Source organism: Electrona antarctica (genome assembly GCF_951216825.1).
Source record: "Electrona antarctica genome assembly, chromosome: 14".
NCBI lineage: Eukaryota > Metazoa > Chordata > Actinopteri > Myctophiformes > Myctophidae > Electrona > Electrona antarctica.
Genome location: NC_136795.1, coordinates 20357808 through 20376383, shown reverse-complemented (window position 1 = coordinate 20376383; position 18576 = coordinate 20357808). Strand labels below are relative to the sequence as shown.

Sequence of the window (18576 nt, the reverse complement as noted above, 5' to 3'; positions counted from 1 at the left end):
CCCCTCAGGGAAACTACAGATGTGACCGATGCACACAATGTAATATCAAGACATTAAACTCTAATTTAAGGAAGTCCAAACATGCAACACCGATATTGTGATCTACATGCTTAAGTGTCCATGTGACTTAGCCTATGTACTGTATAACCAGAACACTTAAAACCTCATCTCTTGAGGACAGATCCACTACTACACAGACCCATGATTACGTTTTACTCAAGCATCACGTTTTGACTCCCAGATATTGGGGCAGAGTACAGGGCAAATTTCCCCATCATGGGGTGATATCAATTCACTGTTACTCAAAACGGAAGCATTGTGGTATTACATCTCCAATACATTGTACCTAAGTGCTAAATGAAGATTCTCATCTGCATGTATTACTGTAGTTACTGGCCCTTAATGTTATGCTGGGTTAGCTTTGTTAATTCCCCCACTGATTTCTAAATGTTTTTGAATGCTGAATATACAATAGGATTTAAAAATGCACTGCACCTGACTGCCATGTTCTGTTGGTTATAACCTTCTTTATTACGATTAACACTTATTCTTAGACCATCAGAGGCACCTCTTTAACAGATTAGGCTATATATTGTTTTGTGATTACATTACAGTCCTTAATGACAGAACTCTAACAAATTACTGTAATAAGAATAAAAAAAACACACCCGTGTGAACTGAGTGGTGCAACTACACATTTATTGTTATAGTTACTGTATTGTTATAGTTACTAACCATAGCAACCATGCTCGTTTTTTTGGTACGAACAAACACGGGTACACGGGTACAAAGCCAGTTGTTGGAGTGGTTTGCACCACTCAAAAAACAAAAAAACAAGAAGAAAAAAAACTGCAATACAGCCACTGTCCTCAACACAATCTATAAAGATTCTAAATTTGACTGGTATACCCCTTTAAAGACTAGATGGCTTGTCTTTGTCAACCTACTCATCATCATGTCTACTATGGCATAAGGTCAAAGAAGAACTCATCACCATTATGGTAATGATTAGGAATAGGAGGATAATGACGAGGATTAAGAGGATCATTATCTTCATCATCATCATCATAATCCTCCCCCGACTCTTCTTCTTCTTCTTCTTCCTCCTCCTCCTCTTCCTCCTCATCTTCATCATCATCTCTAACGAAGTTGTCCAGTTTTACAATGCACTTCTCTGGTAGAATCTTCAGAGGGGAAGTACCAGCAGTATTGATGTATGGAAAGAGTGTGTCAGTGAAAGTGTGAGTGAAGGTGTGGATGTGTGTGCCAGTATCAGGATCAGAGAATGACAGCTTTCCTTCATCCCAGTCCAGCTGGACTCTGATTCTCTGGGGGTTCTGCTCCAATGAGAGATCAGTGGCTGACTCTGAGAAGTCTGCTCTGTATTTTCCTTCATTTAAACGAAAAGACCAGCATTGACCCACTCCACTTCCCTTCCTTCGGTGCGACTTCGACAACACTCCTACTACCCAGTCTGTACTGTCTCCTACCTCGACATCCCAGCTGTAACTCCCGGAGTTGAAGCCCTCAGAACCCAGGACATGGCACCAGCGGTTAAACCTCTCTGGGTTGTCAGGAGGGCAAGGAAGCAGTTCTGTCTCTTCCGTCTCTCCATATCTCACACTGGTCAGATCATCAGACAGGATCAGTCCTGAATGGGCAGTGTTGGGGTCCAGACTGACAGGAGTGTAGTAGACAATGTCCTTCATCTTGTTCCAGACTCTGAAGGTCAGGTTTCCCAGGTGTTTGGCCTCATCTATCAGTGCTCCTGAGACCAACCGTGGGTCCTGCAGTGGGACCTGGACTCTTTCCATTGTGGTCTTGTAGTTCTTCAGGAATGAGATGCATCCACTAGCTCTCAGCTCCTCCTCTATGGATTTTATTGTGTCTGAAAGGGTCGATATGTCTCCGGTCAGACGCTCAATCTTCTCCCTCACCATCAGACTCTTCTGCTGCCCTTCCTCCCTCAGTGCTTTTATCCTGGCCTCCTCGTCCTGTCTGAGGAACTTATGAAGCTTCTTGAAGCGTTTCTTAATCAGTTTCTCTGTGTGCTTGGTCTGGAAATTAATGTGTTCTGCTGTGTCATTATAGATTGTTTTAACTTTATTAAAGACCGCCAGTTGCTTCTTTAAAGGCGGCAGTGAGTTGTAGACTTCATCCTTCATGTGATTCAGATCAACGTCTTTGATGAGTCGGAAACCGTGGCTTTTGTGTTTCTTAGAAAGACGACAAATCTCACACACTAGCTGTTGACATTCATCACAAAACATTTTATGTTCCATAGTATGCAGACTGCAGAAAACTTCAGTTCTCTTACGTTTTGCAGCTCTCTTCTTTAGGAAGGCCTCACACAGGTTCATCAGAGCCAAGTTACAGGGTGGATCCTTTGAATCAATTTTCTTACAAACTGGACATTCCTTAATTTTCTTCTCTCTCCACCATTTCTGAACACAGTCTTTACAGAAGCTGTGGCTACATGACAGGATAACAGGGTCTGTATAGATGTCATGACACACAGGACAGGAATAATCCTCTTCTGGGGGAGAAGACTTGGAAGCCATTTAGTCTCAGGGTGAAGTTCCAAAATAAGGAAAACAGTCTTCAACTTTGTTGCACTTCAGTCAATAACGACAGCACATCTTCCAAACCCTCTTTATCCACCGTTGAACTGCAACACAAAAGGCAGCGGAATATCATTTTAAGTGCTGGATATTAAAAAAAAGAAAGCACTTATAATTAGGCATTCTCATAAACATGTTTCATAAATGTTGGATCTGGCCTCCCCCAACATTCAGTTGGAGCAGCTTTGTGATACCAGTGGAGTGAAAGAGGTTTACTTTGGTCAACTAAACAAATTATTAAGAAATGCAGGATACTAGCAACGGAAGCTCTATCGTGAGTAAAATGAAGCCTCGGAAGTGAAGCCTCCTCCCCACTTCCGTTTCGTCTTTACAGTTGCCCACATTTATCCTAATATAAATAGAAATCATCTAAGCATGTATAGCTTGCTGCTTAGCAGAAATAGAAATAAAATAAATGTAATGTAAAGAATACCTCAAAATTGTACTTCTATGTGTATTTTACATATTGTGGCTACTGTACTGTATCTTTTGTTATCTCTAATGTTTTTCACGTTGCTCTCTGTTTTACCCTGTTCTGTAAAGCACTTTGTAACTATGTTTGGAAAAGCATTATACAAATAAATTCATTATCACCATCACTATAAAAAGAAAATTAAAGAAAAAGAAAATCGTGAACGGTAATGGCAGCTTCTTCACTCGGATTTTGGGAGCTGTAGTTCAATCCAGACTCTATATAGCATTCAGAAATTGTGGAATAGTTGTCTGGCTACGCGAGACTACTTGTATCATCAATATACATAATTTAACCATTTACAGTAGGGAGTCTTCCAGAGCATTACAAATATATCTGGTTTTGAATGCTAGTCTAGACATTTACAGTATATATTTATTTATAAGCCAACACTGTACACAAAGTTCTAGTCTGCTACCTGTATGCAGTGTTGCCAAGTCTGCTTATTATAAGCAACTTCAGGATTGTTTTCCTGTAATGTTGCTTGTAAATATTGGAAGTTGTGGCGGTGGGTTGTTTTTTTGTCTTGTTTCTAAAGGTTGCTTATTTGGGCTTCAGTTTAACCATTTTCACCCAGTATATATCGGCTCAGGCAAGCTCACAACGCAATGAACGCTGCAACTAGTATCTGACATTTTAAAAAAAGATCTTGTATGGGAACCCATCAGCAAAAAAAGAGAAAAGAACACCCTCTGCTGTTTGTTTCATTCTTGAGAGATCAGGCCGGTCCGGTCCCTGGCGGTGTTTTCAGATTGGGGTCCGTGACCAAATTCATATTAATTTGGGGGTCCATGAAATTAAAATGTTTGAGAACCACTGCTCTAAGAAAATAAGTGACCTGCCCTAGTCCCATATTTTGGGCTTGTTTTCCTAGACCTGGTTGCTTGTTTCTCGTGAGTATGCAAATATTGGTAACAGGTTAAAAAATAAACTAAAGTATAATGTAATTTGTAGGGGATAACAAAGAAGTTGAAGGCTACATTTTACCATACATTTAGGTCTGATAATGATGTACTGTATGGTGCATGTTAAAATAAAATCAACAATATTATATTACTTAAAGACCACAGACCCAGCTCACTCTGAGTTGATTGCTTCTTCTAGCTTAATTCATCACTTAACTTTTTTTTTTGTTTTACATTTGACAAAATAGGCAAAAAGCACGTTCCCTAAATATTGTATCTCTTGGTCGAAATATTTGAAAATTAAATATTTGAAAAATGTTCAATTACCTGTTCACAGGTAATGTAAAGTATAATGTGAACATGCTTGGCACATCACTTATTTGGCGCTGCTCTGCGGCGACATGGGCATAAGGGCTACGCTTGCATGCGGGCCATTTGTCTAAGACAAATTTCTTCCTCGGGAGACAAATAATAAAGAACCTTGACCTTATCAGACATTTTCAGAATTATCCTTCTTGTTTATGCCCAAAATGATTGGATAATGGATATACAGGTTTTGTAGCTATTGTGGACATTTTAAACCTTAATTGTGGTTGTGGAATGACCGAATGTTTCAAGCATGCTCTAATCCTGTATTATCCAAGAACATATTAACATAAGCACCCCACACTCACCAACAGCCTTAGCCTAGGCCCTAGGCCTACTACCACTACTAGTGTTGTAGTCGAGACCACCTAAAGCGAGACCAAGACAAGACCAAGACCTAGCAGGTCGAGACCGATACCGAGACCAAGACCGCTGCGAGCCTAGGGGGCCGAGACCAAGACCAAGACCAAGACCTAGCCGGTCGAGACCGATACCGAGACCAAGACCGCTGCGAGCCTAGGGGGCCGAGACCAAGACCAAGACCAAGACCTAGCAGGTCGAGACCGAGACCGAGACCAAGACCATTTTTCCCTCTTATTTGATAGGCACAGAAAACAATCTTGATCTGAAACACTGCAGTGCAAATAGATTTTACAAAATTAGGTATAGGCCTACTACAGCATGATTCATTCAAATATTTATTTTAAATATCAATTAATGAATAACAATGAGGCATGCACATCAGAGCCGCCTGGGAGAAACATTTTTGTGTTAATTAATGAATCAATATCCAAAACTATACAAAATCTATAAGGCCAAACCTTATTAGAAAAAAATATTAATATATGAAAGCCTTTTCAAATGTCCTATTGGAATTGCAGGTGCTGCCAAATAAGTAATTACCCTCATGCCAGTCAGTTGCGCAAATATATAGGTCAGATCAATTAGCAGAGCGGACCAGCTTCTCACTGACTGCAGCACAATGACCAGCGCTTCTTAAAGTTTACTTACTTTAATAATATGACATAGCGTTGGATCTCCAGACAAACAAACCTTGGATTATATAATTATTGGATTATATAATTCTTCAAATGACTAGCATGAGCCACAAGGTAAGAAACTAGAATGATTCACTGTTCACAGTCAAACCCTGCAGCGGTTGTTCTTCAACCCGTCGCATTCCCATCAAAGTAGCCTGCTGATACCCACACTAACTTTGTGATCAACCTTAATTTGCTTATTTTATTTGTAAAAAGCAACACAAAGATAATATTGGTGCAAAATGGAAATATGTAATTAAATAGTTAATAGAGAGAGAGAGAGAGAGAGAGAGAGAGAGAGAGAGAGAGAGAGAGAGAGAGGCAGACGGAGAGAGAGGCAGACGGAGAGAGAGAGAGAGAGAGAGAGACACAGACAGACACACACAGACGGAGAGAGAGAGAGAGAGAGAGAGAGAGAGAGACACAGACGGAGAGAGAGAGAGAGAGAGAGAGAGAGAGAGACACAGACAGGCAGACAGAGAGAGAGAGAGAGAGAGAGACACAGACAGACAGACACACAGACGGGGGGAGAGAGAGAGAGCTAGCCACGTTCCCATTTCAAAGAATAAAAAAAAGCTGTCTAGCGCGAGGCCTCGCAAGCCGCACCGACGCCGTTCGCACTATACCAAAAAAGTCAGGCTGTGGCGCTGTAACTCTCCGCCACCCGGCCGACACTTTATTTATGCCAGCCTGATATCATTTCATACAATCAGAACATGTTCTAACCCAATTTCAATAGATTTAAGATTACGTGTGCTCTAATTCAGCGCTGCGCTGCGCTCCTACAGCTGTCTTTAATGTTAATATGAATGGGATCAGTCCTTGCGATCGGGTTGATAGAACGTTTTGCATTGTCTCGTCTCGAGTGGTCTCGGTGGGGGAAGAGACCCGAGACAATTGGTCCGAGACCGAGACGAGACCAAGACAAATGAAGGGCGAGACCAAGACGAGACCGCAAGACAAAAAAGGTGTGAAGCGCGAGACCGAGACAAGACCAAGACAAATGAGGGGCGAGACCAAGACGAGACCGCAAGACAAAAAAGGCGAGAGGCGCGAGACCGAGACAAGACCGAGACAACGAAAATGTGGTCTCGAGACGAGACCATGTCTCGAGAACTACAACACTAACCACTACTACTACTACTGATAATAGGCAATGTTTTGAAGTGTGTTCACATGCTCTATCTGAAGTGATGCATGTTGAAGAGTTGTCTCTATACTCTTCTAAAGAGTAATGCATGACGAATGCAGCACCATTTGCTGGATTCATCATGCTAATGCATTATGTCCTGCAAGTTACAGGTGATTATACATTACATGAATGCATAGTGGCTGTGGAAATTAATTTAAAGTTTTGTGAATTTTATCCTCTGAAATATTATACAATGGTATATAGTACATGGTTAAGTGTCCATGTGGCTTAGCCTATGCATAACCAGATCACTTAAAACAAGGATCTCTGTTTTGACTCTCAGATATTGGGGCAGAGAACAGGTCACATTTCCCAGTCGTGGGGGTGGTATCAATTCAGTTACTCAAAACAGAAGCATTTGCATCTTCAATAATTGTACCTAAAAGCACAACATATTCTCATTTGCACATTCATTACTGTAGTTGCTGTCCCTTAATGTTATGCTGGGTTAGCTTTGTTATCCCCTCCCCCCCGATTTCACAATGTTTTTTGAATGCCACACACACACACACACACACACACACACACACACACACACACACACACACACACACACACACACACACACACACACACACACACACACACACACAGTAGGATTTAAAAATGCACTGCCACGTTCAGTTGGTAATAACCTTCTTTATTACCATTTACACTTATTTGTCATCAGAGGCACCTCTTTAACAAATCACATATTGTTTTGGTATTACCTCTTCATCAGTGTTACAATACAACAACAAAAAAATCACTTGGTGCTCCAGTGTGCACATTAATGTCCTTAATGACAGAACTCAACAAATTGCTGTATGTTAAAACATAAACAAGGGGAAAAACAAACACTGGAATTAAAGAAAAAAAAAACCCCATTAAAGACTAGATGGTTTGTCTTCATGTAATGATTAGGAATTTAAGAGTATTCTTTCATATAATCTAGAATAAGGAGGATAATGACGAGGATTAAGAATATCATTATCATTTTCATCATAAGAATCCTCCTCCTCCTCCTCCTCCTCCTCCTCCTCCTCCTCCTCATCATCATCATCATCATCATGTCGAACCAAGTTGTCCAGTGTTACATTGCACTTCTCTGGTAGAATCTTCAGAGGGGAAGTACCACCGGTGTTGATGTATGGAAAGAGTGTGTTAGTGAAAGTGTGAGTGAAGGTGTGGATGTGTGTGTCAGTATCAGGATCAGAGAATGACAGCTTTCCTTCATCCCAGTCCAGCTGAACTCTGATTCTCTGGGGATCCTGCTCCAATGAGAGCTCAGTGGCTGACTCTGAGAAGTCTGCTCTGTATTTTCCTTCATTTAAACGAAAAGACCAGCATTGACCCACTCCACTTCCCTTCCTTCGGTGCGACTTCGACAACACTCCTACTACCCAGTCTGTACTGTCTCCTACCTCGACATCCCAGCTGTAACTCCCGGAGTTGAAGCCCTCAGAACCCAGGACATGGCACCAGCGGTTAAACCTCTCTGGGTTGTCAGGAAGGTGAGGAAGCAGTTCTGTCTCTTCCGTCTCTCCATATCTCACACTGGTCAGATCATCAGACAGGATCAGTCCTGAATGGGCAGTGTTGGGGTCCAGACTGACAGGAGTGTAGGAGACAATGTCCTTCATCTTGTCCCAGACTCTGAAGGTCAGGTTCTTCAGGTGTTTTGCCACATCTATCAGTGCTCCTGAGACCAACCGTGGGTCCTGCAGTGTGACCTGGACTCTTTCCATTGTAGTCTTGTAGTTCTGCAGGAATGAGATGCATCCACTAGTTCTCAGCTCCTTCTCTATGGATTTTATTGTGTCTGAAAGGGTCGATATGTCTCCGGTCAGACCCTCAATCTTCTCCTTCAGCATCCGACTCTTCTGCTGCCCTTCCTCCCTCAGTGCTTTGATCTTGGCCTCCTCTTCCTCTCTGAGGAACTTATGAAGCTTCTTGAAGCGTTTCTTAATCAGTTTCTCTGTGTGCTCGGTCTGGAAATGAATGTGTTCTGCTGTGTCATCATAGATTGTTTTAACTTTATTAAAGACCGCCAGTTGCTTCTTTAAAGGCGGCAGTGAGTTGTAGTAGACTTCATCCTTCATGTGATTCAGATCAACATCTTTGATGAGTCGGAAACCGTGGCTTTTGTGTTTCTTAGAAAGACGACAAATCTCACACACTAGCTGTTGACATTCATCACAAAACATTTTATGTTCCATAGTATGCAGACTGCAGAAATCTTCAGTTCTCTTACGTTTTGCAGCCCTCTTCTTTAAGAAGGCCTCACACAGGTTCTTCAGAGCCAAGTTACAGGGTGGATCCTTTGAATAAATTTTCTTACAAACTGGACATTCCTTCATTTTCTTCTCTCTCCACCATTTCTGCACACAGTCTTTACAGAAGCTGTGGCTACATGACAGGATAACAGGGTCTTTATAGATGTCATGACACACAGGACAGGAATAATCCTCTTCTGGGGGAGAAGACTTGGAAGCCATTTAGAGCAAAACAGTCTTCGACTTTGTTGCACTTCAGTCAATATCACCAGCACATCTTCAAAACCATCTTTATCCGCCGTAGAACTGCAACAAAAGGCAGGGGAACATGATTTTAAATGCTGGATATTCAAATAAAAATCACACCCGTGTGAACTGAGTGGTGTAAGGTTTTATATAGCATGATCAGCTGTGGTCTGACGTAATGTCTGACGTAATGAAATCACACAAAATATGTTAAGTAAAAAAAGCTATCATTTTTGATAAATGTATGTATCACACCCGGATGTGATTTCACAACTGGCTTTTTTTGCGCAGAGAAAATGACCACGGTTGCTACGGTCATCCAGTTCACCCGGGTGTGATTTAATTACGTCAGAAATTATTTTGAACATAGCAACCATGGTCATTTTTTTATGCACACAAAAGCCAGTTGTAGGAGTGGTTTACACCACTCAAAAAAACAGCACTTATAATTTGGATTCTCATAAACAATGTATGTTTCATAAATGTTGGATCTGGCCTCCAACAATCAGTTGAGCAGTTTTGTGATACCAGTGAAGTGGAAGAGGTCCACCTTGGTCAACACAATTATACTTGTAGTCCCATCATCAATATACATTTAATTTATCCATTTACAGTAGGGAGACAATGTAGCTAGATATTTCCAGCACATATTCATTTTAGGCTAACATTGTACACAAAGTACTGTCAATACAGTATTATGCACTTCTATAGCAGCTTCCTCCATTCATGATGTCATCACTGTGCAACTCCAGTCTGCTACCTGTATGCAGTGTTGCCAAGTCTGCTTATTATAAGCAACTTTGGGATAGTTTCCCTGTAAAGTCGCTTGTAAATATTGGTCATTAGTGGAAGTTGTGGGGTTGCATGTTTTGTTTGTTTCTAAAAAGATTGCTTATTTGGGCTTGCTACAGTTAACCCAGTAAACCCAGTATATCGGCTACAGAGCGTCGCAGTCTCACCCCCTTCAGAACGACGAGGGCACCAGAAGAGAATGTCCCATTAGTTTCAAAAAGTATTTATTTAAAGACATTTAAAACTTCAGTGTTTAAAAAAACGTTGTATATTGTCATGATCCGAATTGGCTTTGTCCGAGGCTTAAAGGTAAAGGTCTTAAATAAATACTTTCTGAAACGTCTATGGACAAATTAATGGGAAATTCTCTTCCGGTGCCCTCAAAGGGGGCAGGACTGCGATGCTCTATTTGAAAATAACAGGCAAGCTCACACGCATAATGATGCAATGAGACGTTGTGAGCTAGTATCTGCCATTTTTTAAATGTGAAAATTATTAAAAAGTATTGGGGGTCCATGGCCAAATTCATATTAATTTCGGGGTCCATGAAATTAAAATGTCTGAGAACCACTGCTCTAAAACACTAGAAAATAAGTGACTTGCCCTTGTCACTTATTTTGGGCTTGTTTTCATAGACCTGGTTGCTTGTTTCTTGTTGAGCATGCCAATGTTGGTAACAGGAAGAGAGGGCACCAAGGAGGAGTTAGCACAGCACTGCGATGTTAAGTAGGCCATGTTTTCCAAAAGGTTAAAAAAATGAAGTAAAGTATATTAATTTGTAGGGGGTAAACAAGAAGTTGAAGTGTACATTACATTTAGGTCTGATAATGATGCATGCCTTGCATGGTGCATGTTAAAATCAAAATAACTGCATTACTTAAAGACCATAGACCCAGCCCACTCCACTGAGTGAATTGACTACTGCTTCTTCTAGCTTCACCACTTTAAATTTCATCCAAACTTTTTTTTTCACAAACTAACCTGTGTCCCTAAATATTGTATCCGTTGGTCAGGAGGGATACAAGAGTGGGCACCTTAATCTAAAATTAGCAATTTTGTCCAAAATATTTAAAACAATAATTGTAAAGTGTATACATAATGTGAACATGCATATCATTATCAGACTTAAAACGATCCTTAACTTCTTGTTTATGTCCAAAATGATTGGGTATACAGGTTTTGTAGCAATTTGTAGCCATTCATGGGTTGCATGTAGTCCCATAGTGTAGTGTAGTCCTACACCGGCCATGCTGAGGACCAACACAGGTGTTTCAATTTGTCTGAACAGTTGGTCAACATGGCCAGTGTAGGCCTACATTTGTTCAAGCATAGTCTAATCAGTATACTTTGGATTACACGCACTGCACATATAATATACATCGTGGTGCCTACTATTGCCGTTACCCCCAGGAGAAGTGTGGTCTTTGGTTTGAATAAATGGTCAACTCTGGGATCTTCAGTTCACTCTCTCTGCCTGCATTTTTCATCCGATCATCTGATGCGTTGACTACAGTTTGCTTTAGTTTAGAGAGTTAATTTCTCTTGAGTTTAGTTGTGGAAATACACGACAGAAGCAAGCAGGGAACTTTTATATTCGTTTAGATATGGACTATAGTATCATGTAAATATCAAAAGTCTGCCGACTTACCTTGAAGTTACACAAACACTTTGTTCAAGATAGGATTAGGAAATGAGCCAGCAGTAGTCTTCTACTTTGTTGCACTTGAGTCATCAAATCCTTGGTTGAACGGCATATATTAAATAAATAATCGTTCATATACATCACGCAAATTATGCAATTAATGGTAGAGACATATACAAACATACAGCAAAACCTCAAACCGCAGAAAGGAAATAAACATACCTCGCTGTCTGAATTACAACGGAGAGCGAGGCCACTTCACTTGTTCGCGGGTTCACACAAGCCTTTACAAATCAGAAAATGGAGAAATGCAATATTCTCTATCTATTCGTTTTATTTTAAATTTAAGCAAAAATAAACTCATTTTCACGAGCGTTTAACGGAGTCGCACTGAGCTAACTGTGGTTCGGTTCAGACAGAGTTCAAACAGTGTTGTTCGTTTTTAAGCATGGCCAGAGGGTCATAGGTTGTGTTGTTGCAAGCATAGACATATTGCAAGTGCAACCACTGCTTTTAGCATACTGCCATCTACTGTACCGGAGTATAAATTATATATATATAGATTATTTACTTTACTTCATTAAACAAAATTATGAAAACCTCATTCATACTAGAAGCTGAATGCCAATACTAGATAATAACAAAAAAATATTATTACATTTAATAATTGTTAAAGAGGGAAGAGAAAAATACATTATGTGAAATAAATCTTATCTCCAAATATTCCACTGCTGCTTTGTGGCCTGTAACCTAGTAAGTACGTTTTTAATTATTTTAGGGAAAAAAGAAAAAGAAAAAGAATGTGCTCAGGAATGAAAATGACAAGTGTCTTGAAACAACTTTATTATATGATTTTTGGCACTATAATTTATTATTAAGAATGACTAAATTGAACTAAATTGTTCCAGTTATCACGTTCAAGCTAAATATTAATAAATAAAGACAACTTGCAGTTAGTGTAAGTTAAAATTGTTACTTAGGTTTAACTTTCATATTCTTGCCACTGTACGCTCTCTGTATAAGATCCTATTTGACTGTCAGGTGTTAGAGAGAGAGCCCGACGACCTTACAGGCATATGCAAAGGCCAGAATTTATGTAACTTGGATAGCATTTTATGTAGACATAGCACTATAAAGTATATATGCATTGCATTATATAGATATTCCACTGTTACGTTCTTAGCTTACGTATGATTCATAACTACTTTTTTATGTATGTGATGTATTGCCATGCTTTTTGTTCTGGCTTAATGTAAATCGCTCTGGATTAAGAGCATCTGCTAAATGCCTAAATTGTAAATTGTAGACTAGAGAGAGAGTTTAAGCAGCTATATGATTTAGCATCTTGAGCTGCCAGATAAAATAATGTAATTGGCATCATAGTTACCTTACATTAGGTCCTTCATTTCATGACATGATATAGACAGCACAAAAACATTCAAACTTTGAGGGAACTTTTTTTTCCAAACTTTAAACTTCATTTTAAACTATTTATTAACCTATTTATTTATTAACATTATTATTCAGTCATTATCTGAATATGACGAACACTATCTTTTTTCTTTTTTGAAAAGGAATAGCATATCAATTTCCTGTCAGTTTTCAGTTTTACACATCTATCATGGTGTAATAAAAAGATAAAGAAACCGTTGGTGCTTGATGCAGTGTGACATTTTTAATTTCCCTAAATGAATGACAATTGCTGTATGTTACTGCAAGATCAAGAATTGGTTCCACAACAAAACAAATTAGACATAACAGTATATTAAAACAAACAAGAAATGATGACATTCATCATATTATTACCAGCAGCTTTTATATTTGCGGCGGTGGTGGTCCACAGTAAAAAAAGAATAGCAGATCTACAAGCTCCCAACATGTGAAGATATGAATAGGATGCAGTGTGAGCTTGTAGATATAGGCTATTTTAACTATTTTATGTATTTCATTTTTTTATTGACATAAAGTTGTTCATTTATTTATTTGAAATGTCTTTAGAGGATCAGCCTCTTGAGATGCATCGTCTCTTTTTCAAGGGGGGGGTCCTAATAACATGACAACAGTGGATTCTGATAGAGACAAAGAGGATAAGCCAAGCTCTCCACAGGTGCAATATAGGGGAGTTCATCGTTGTTCAATAAATTACTTTTCTGTTTCACGAATGGGCTTTTGATTATTATATATTTTGTAAAGGAATGGTTTTGGTCATACAAGGTTTTCACCTGACAGCAAGTATGAGGTTGAGGTTTCCACTTGACAGAACGCAGTTGGTTTGATTGACACCCGAACACATTGACATGTCCATCTTTCCTAAAACGAGTCTAAAATGTTGTAGAGTTATGGGTCCATTTGCAGGCTTGGCAGGTCTAAAGAAGTCCCGCGGTAGCCTGCGTGGGGGTCCGCGGGTAGAGGCTGTGGGCTGTGGAGGTCCCCGAGGAGTTCAGCGCGGAGTGGAGGGGGTCCGCGGTAGTATGCGTGGGAGTCCGCGAGTACAGTCACTGAGACTCAAATGTGTTACTGTCTGTTACCCATTAAATCAGCGAGTCTGCGGCCACGTTTTAGCGGCGCTCCGCTGTTATTTGCCCCCTCAATGTCGTAACTGTTGTATTAAGTTGGCTCTGGGACAGGTTGAAGCCAGTGCGATCATGGCTAATGGCTGGGAAGGTGACTCACAGTGCGTCACATTGGAAATGGCCAATGCGAACTGTGTAATAGTAATACTTAGGCACAAACCAACTATTGTCGAAGAACAATATTGATGTTACTAAGAGATTCGCTGAGTGAGATATATTTTATATACAGAGATTTAGAAGGAATAAGCAAAAGCGTGATGCGGAAATTCCTCCTCCGAGTCCATACTCCGTCCGCTGTGAGTCTACTTTGTGGAGTGGGCGGTGGCTTCCAGGCATGCGTGTGTGTGTGTGTGTGTGTGCGCGTGCGTGCGCCAATGGAGAGTGGCTGCAATGTTGCCAGGTCCGCGAATTATAAGCGAGTTGGAGTGCGTGTAAGTAACCAGGAAAGCAACTGTGAGGGCCAAATCAAGTCTGGCTGGAAATATGCGGACTTGGCAACCCACTCTTCAGCAACTAGCAGTGTGAACTAGCGGTGTCAGTCTACCGGTCGCATGTTTCCCATCGAAACATTAACCAGCCGCTTTTCAAGCTGCTGGTAAAAATACAATTCAATTCAATCTTTGTCCTCAAGACCTCAACCACAAGTTATTCTTTAGAGACTAGTAGGTAGTATCTTCATCATCACAGGGATTCATTTGGGGCCCTAGACCTAGATGATGGCAATTGACACTCCATAGCTTTTGCATTTAACCACAAATTCAGTGTTTTGTCTGCAACAATACATCCATTAAGAACTTTTATGAAACACTTTCAACTTTCAAGCAAGCATTTTCACTACTTTTTAAATTGGATTTACAGTTAAGTGGTTAGTTGGTTACTTCTTTTTTGCCACACAACAGCATCATACATCATGTAACTACATTGTCCCAGAGTCACACTGACCTTCCCTGGTAACATCTTCAGAGGGTGGGTGTGACTAGTGTTAATGTATGGAAAGAGTGTGTCAGTGAAAGTGTGTGTGAAGGTGTGTATGTGTGTATCAGTATCAGGATCAGAGAATGACAGCTTTCCTTCATTCCAGTCCAGCTGGACTCTGATTGTAAGGGGTTTCTGCTCCAAGGGTTTCTGCTCCAATGAGAGATCAGTGGCTGATTCTGAGAATTCTGCTGTGTATTTACCTTCATTTAACTCTATACTCCAGCATTGACCACCTCCGTCTCCCTTCCTCTGGTACGTCTCTGCTAACACTCCTACTGACCAATTTGTACTGTATCCCACCTCAACATCCCAGCTGTGAGTCCCTGAGTTGAAGCCCTCAGAACCCAGGACATGGCCATAGCCATAGTAATCAAACCTCTCTGGGTTGTCAGGAAGCCGCTGACTATTTCCATATCTCACACTGCACAGATCATCAGACAGGATCAGTCCTGGATGGGCAGTGTTGGGGTCCAGAATGACAGGAGTGTAGGAGACAATGTCCTTCATTTTGTTCCAGACTCTGAAGGTCAGGTTGTCCAGATGTTTTGCCACATCTATCAGTGCTCCCGAGACCGGCTGTCGGTCCTGCAGTGTCGGCTGGACTCTTTCCATTGTGGTCTTGTAGTTCTGCAGAAATGAGATGGGTTCAGCTCTCAGATCCTCCTCTATGGTGCTGATTGTGTCTGAGAGGGTTGATATGTCTCTGTTCAGACCCTCAATCTTCTCCTTCATCATCTGACTCTTCTGCTGCTCTTCCTCCCTCAGTAATTTGATGCTGGCCTTCTCTTCCTCCTGTAGAAATTTTTGAAGCTTTTTAAACTGTTTCTTCATCTGCATTTCTGTATGTCGGATCTGGACCTTTATGTGTCCTGCCATCTGATTATAGTTTGTATTAAGTTTATTGAAGACCTCCAGTTTCTCCTGTAAAGGCTTCAGTGATCCCTGGACTTCCTCCTTGTGGTCCAGTGCAGCTTCATCAACGGGTTGGAAGTTGGATAAATTCTCAGTAAAACGTTTTTCAGAAAGAAGACACTCGATACACAATAGCTGTTTACTTTCACGACAGAACACTTTGGGTTTCTCAGCACATTGGTGACTGCGGGGATTGTCAGACCCTGTTGAAGCTCTCTGACGTTTTGCAGGTCTCTCATGTCTCTTCTGTATGAAGGCCTCACACAGGTTCTTCAGAGCCAGGTTAAAGGGTGGATCATCTGTTGAATTTATTTTCTCACAAACGGCACATTCCTTTGTTTCCTTCTCTCTCCACCATTCCTGCAGACAGGTGTTACAAAAGCTGTGGCTACATGACAGGATAACAGGATCTTTAAAGATGTCATGACACACAGGACAGCAATAATCCTCGAGAGGACTTGGAAGCCATTGTGAAGTTACAAACAGTCAATATCACGTTCACGTCCACAGATCCACCGTTGCACTGAAATACATACAAAAATAAGTGTTCTCTTCATATCATAATGGTACAGAAACAATTGTGAATATACATTATTATTACAGTTTTTAGAACAAGTTAAAGCTCTATTCTGATAGTAATCATTGATATGTGTGTTTGTTCATTAACAGGCTCTCCAGCTCTTTAATAAACAGAATACATTTTCAGGTGGGATGCCAATTTCAGCAAGAGTGTACCCATGTATTAGCTATAGTGTACCAATTCCATTTTTGTCTCGTCGTTTTAGTGTCATCATCACTTCCAAGTGTTTATCGTATGGTGTACGTGTTCTCTCTCTGCACTCCATATAGCTCACTTGTGCAAAAATGAAAAAAACATCAGGTGGTAAAGGTAAAGGCCCTATAATGATGCTTTTAGAATTTTCCTGACACTGACTCCAAAGATGGACCAGTGCAAGTGAAGTGGTTTAAGTGTAGACTGAAGGAGTCAAATAATGTATTAATTATGGCCTTAACAGGGATCACACAAGGTTTTCCACTTGCTTTTGGAAACACTGGAGGCAATGTTTGTTTTAATTGATCTGGGGCCTGCGTCATATGGAGTGAAAATAGTCTGGTACTTATCTCTGTGTATTGCATTTTTGTTTTGTATATGGACCTGTCTGAATTCTAAAATAAAGTCAATAATCATCCGTCAAGGTTTTGTTTAAAATAATATAGGGAAAATCCATGTTGTCATGTATCACGCGACGTCCAGCATGTGCATAGCTCAGCATTTTGTAAACAAGGGTGATACAGGTGTTCCAACTCGAACACTTGGAAAAGTTGCTCATAACAGCCTAGCTCTGTAGCTCAAAAACACTTGTTGTTTAGTTTTTAAACAAAGCTTGAAAGAGACAAAGCGATAATGCAAGCTATGTGTGTCTGTAGACGGTGCAATATTGGGGCCTATTGGGCCAATATTGGTGAGTTTATCGTCGCTTAAATAGTAGGACTTTCCTTTTTCATGAATGGGGCTTTTAGAAATAGATTACACATACCTCGCTATCTGCATACAATGGAAAGGGAACGATCGAGTCCGAATGCGAGTCCACTTCACAAAACAAATCTTTATCAAGCAGCAAATGCAATACAGCCTTTCCAAACGTTTCAACAAAAAAAAAAGCTTAGCTTCACGTGCTTTTAACGTTGTTGAGAAAACTACCACTGCAGCTTAGCTCTGGTGGTGACTGATGCACCAACAACAACTTATTTTGTTTTATTGCGGGTTGTTGAATGTTGACCTTTGCACTTTGTACAGCAAGTTCAGCAACCATTGCTTTTACCCTTTACCATACCGCCGCCTACTGTACCGGAGTATAGTACTCCAGCCAGCACATTTTATTATAGCATAGGTATTTTCTACTCTGTTTTGGGTAGTGTTTATCTACAATGCAGGCTAGTAATAATAATAATAATAATAATAATAATAATAATAATAATAATAATAATAATAATAATAATAATAATAATAATAATAATGATAATAACTAGAAAAAGTGCCCTTCTGGGCACAGGTCTCCACCAGGAGGATAGGACTGTGTGAGATGTTTGGCAAAATGTTTAGGAGTAATATAAACATGTTTGCCTTTGATGGCAATTGGATGATTTGAGGCATTTTGTTCCAAAAATGTGTTCAATCAACCTGTTGGTGGCGCTATAACAGGCCAATGTGAAAAGGGTGGGATATATTCCTCAGCCTAGTAAGACAATGTGTGAAAGATTTCAATTGCATGCTGCGTTCATGATTTGAGGCTTTTGTTCAAAACGGGGCAATCTTGCAAACTGTGAAAGCCAATTATAGCCAATTAGGATGGAATATGAAATATCGGACAGATCCGACTTGAGCACATGACCATAGAGATACTGTGTAACGATTTGTGAGATTTTTGGACAGAATCTGGAGGAGTAATATCAAAAAATGTGTTTTACAAAAGTCGGCCTTCTGGTGGCGCTATAAATGGCAGATGCGGAAAATGCAGGTCAAAGGTTTGTCCTTGGTCTCTAGGAAGTGTGCATGCAACGTTTCACGCAGATCAGTGCAG

General features: G+C 40.4%; 3 protein-coding genes across 6 annotated transcripts; all 3 read right to left on the bottom strand.

Annotated features, from left to right (window-relative positions):
- Positions 1-677: 677 nt before the first annotated feature.
- Positions 678-17770, bottom strand: LOC306937451 (nuclear factor 7, ovary-like). 3 transcript variants are annotated; one of them, XM_079521215.1, is made up of 2 exons: positions 17533-17770; positions 678-2668 (listed from the first exon to the last, which is right to left on the bottom strand). In XM_079521215.1, exon 2 carries the CDS (start codon positions 2559-2561, stop codon positions 963-965), a length of 1599 nt encoding a protein of 532 aa, XP_079377341.1. In that variant the 5' UTR covers positions 2562-2668; positions 17533-17770; the 3' UTR covers positions 678-962. The 3 variants fall into 3 exon arrangements, 1 of the variants encoding a protein (XP_079377341.1); XR_013791606.1 differs by lacking the exon at positions 678-2668 and adding an exon at positions 16215-16354; XR_013791607.1 differs by lacking the exon at positions 678-2668 and adding an exon at positions 16342-16517.
- Positions 7242-11992, bottom strand: LOC306937452 (nuclear factor 7, ovary-like). Of its 2 annotated transcripts, XM_079521216.1 has the most exons (3): positions 11754-11992; positions 11538-11627; positions 7242-9157 (listed from the first exon to the last, which is right to left on the bottom strand). In XM_079521216.1, the coding sequence occupies exon 3, from the start codon at positions 9071-9073 to the stop codon at positions 7496-7498; it is 1578 nt and encodes a 525-aa protein (XP_079377342.1). In that variant the 5' UTR covers positions 9074-9157; positions 11538-11627; positions 11754-11992; the 3' UTR covers positions 7242-7495. The 2 variants fall into 2 exon arrangements, with proteins under 2 accessions (XP_079377342.1, XP_079377343.1); XM_079521217.1 differs by lacking the exon at positions 11538-11627.
- Positions 13053-16105, bottom strand: LOC306937453 (nuclear factor 7, ovary). The gene has a single exon (XM_079521218.1). The coding sequence runs from the start codon at positions 15956-15958 to the stop codon at positions 14963-14965; it is 996 nt and encodes a 331-aa protein (XP_079377344.1). The 5' UTR covers positions 15959-16105; the 3' UTR covers positions 13053-14962.
- Positions 17771-18576: the final 806 nt, after the last annotated feature.

Bases quoted from the DNA above. Each gene is read 5' to 3' on its own strand.
- LOC306937451 (XM_079521215.1), bottom strand. From the start codon at position 2,561: ATGGCTTCCAAGTCTTCTCCCCCAGAAGAGGATTATTCCTGTCCTGTG.
- LOC306937452 (XM_079521216.1), bottom strand. From the start codon at position 9,073: ATGGCTTCCAAGTCTTCTCCCCCAGAAGAGGATTATTCCTGTCCTGTG.
- LOC306937453 (XM_079521218.1), bottom strand. From the start codon at position 15,958: ATGGCAGGACACATAAAGGTCCAGATCCGACATACAGAAATGCAGATG.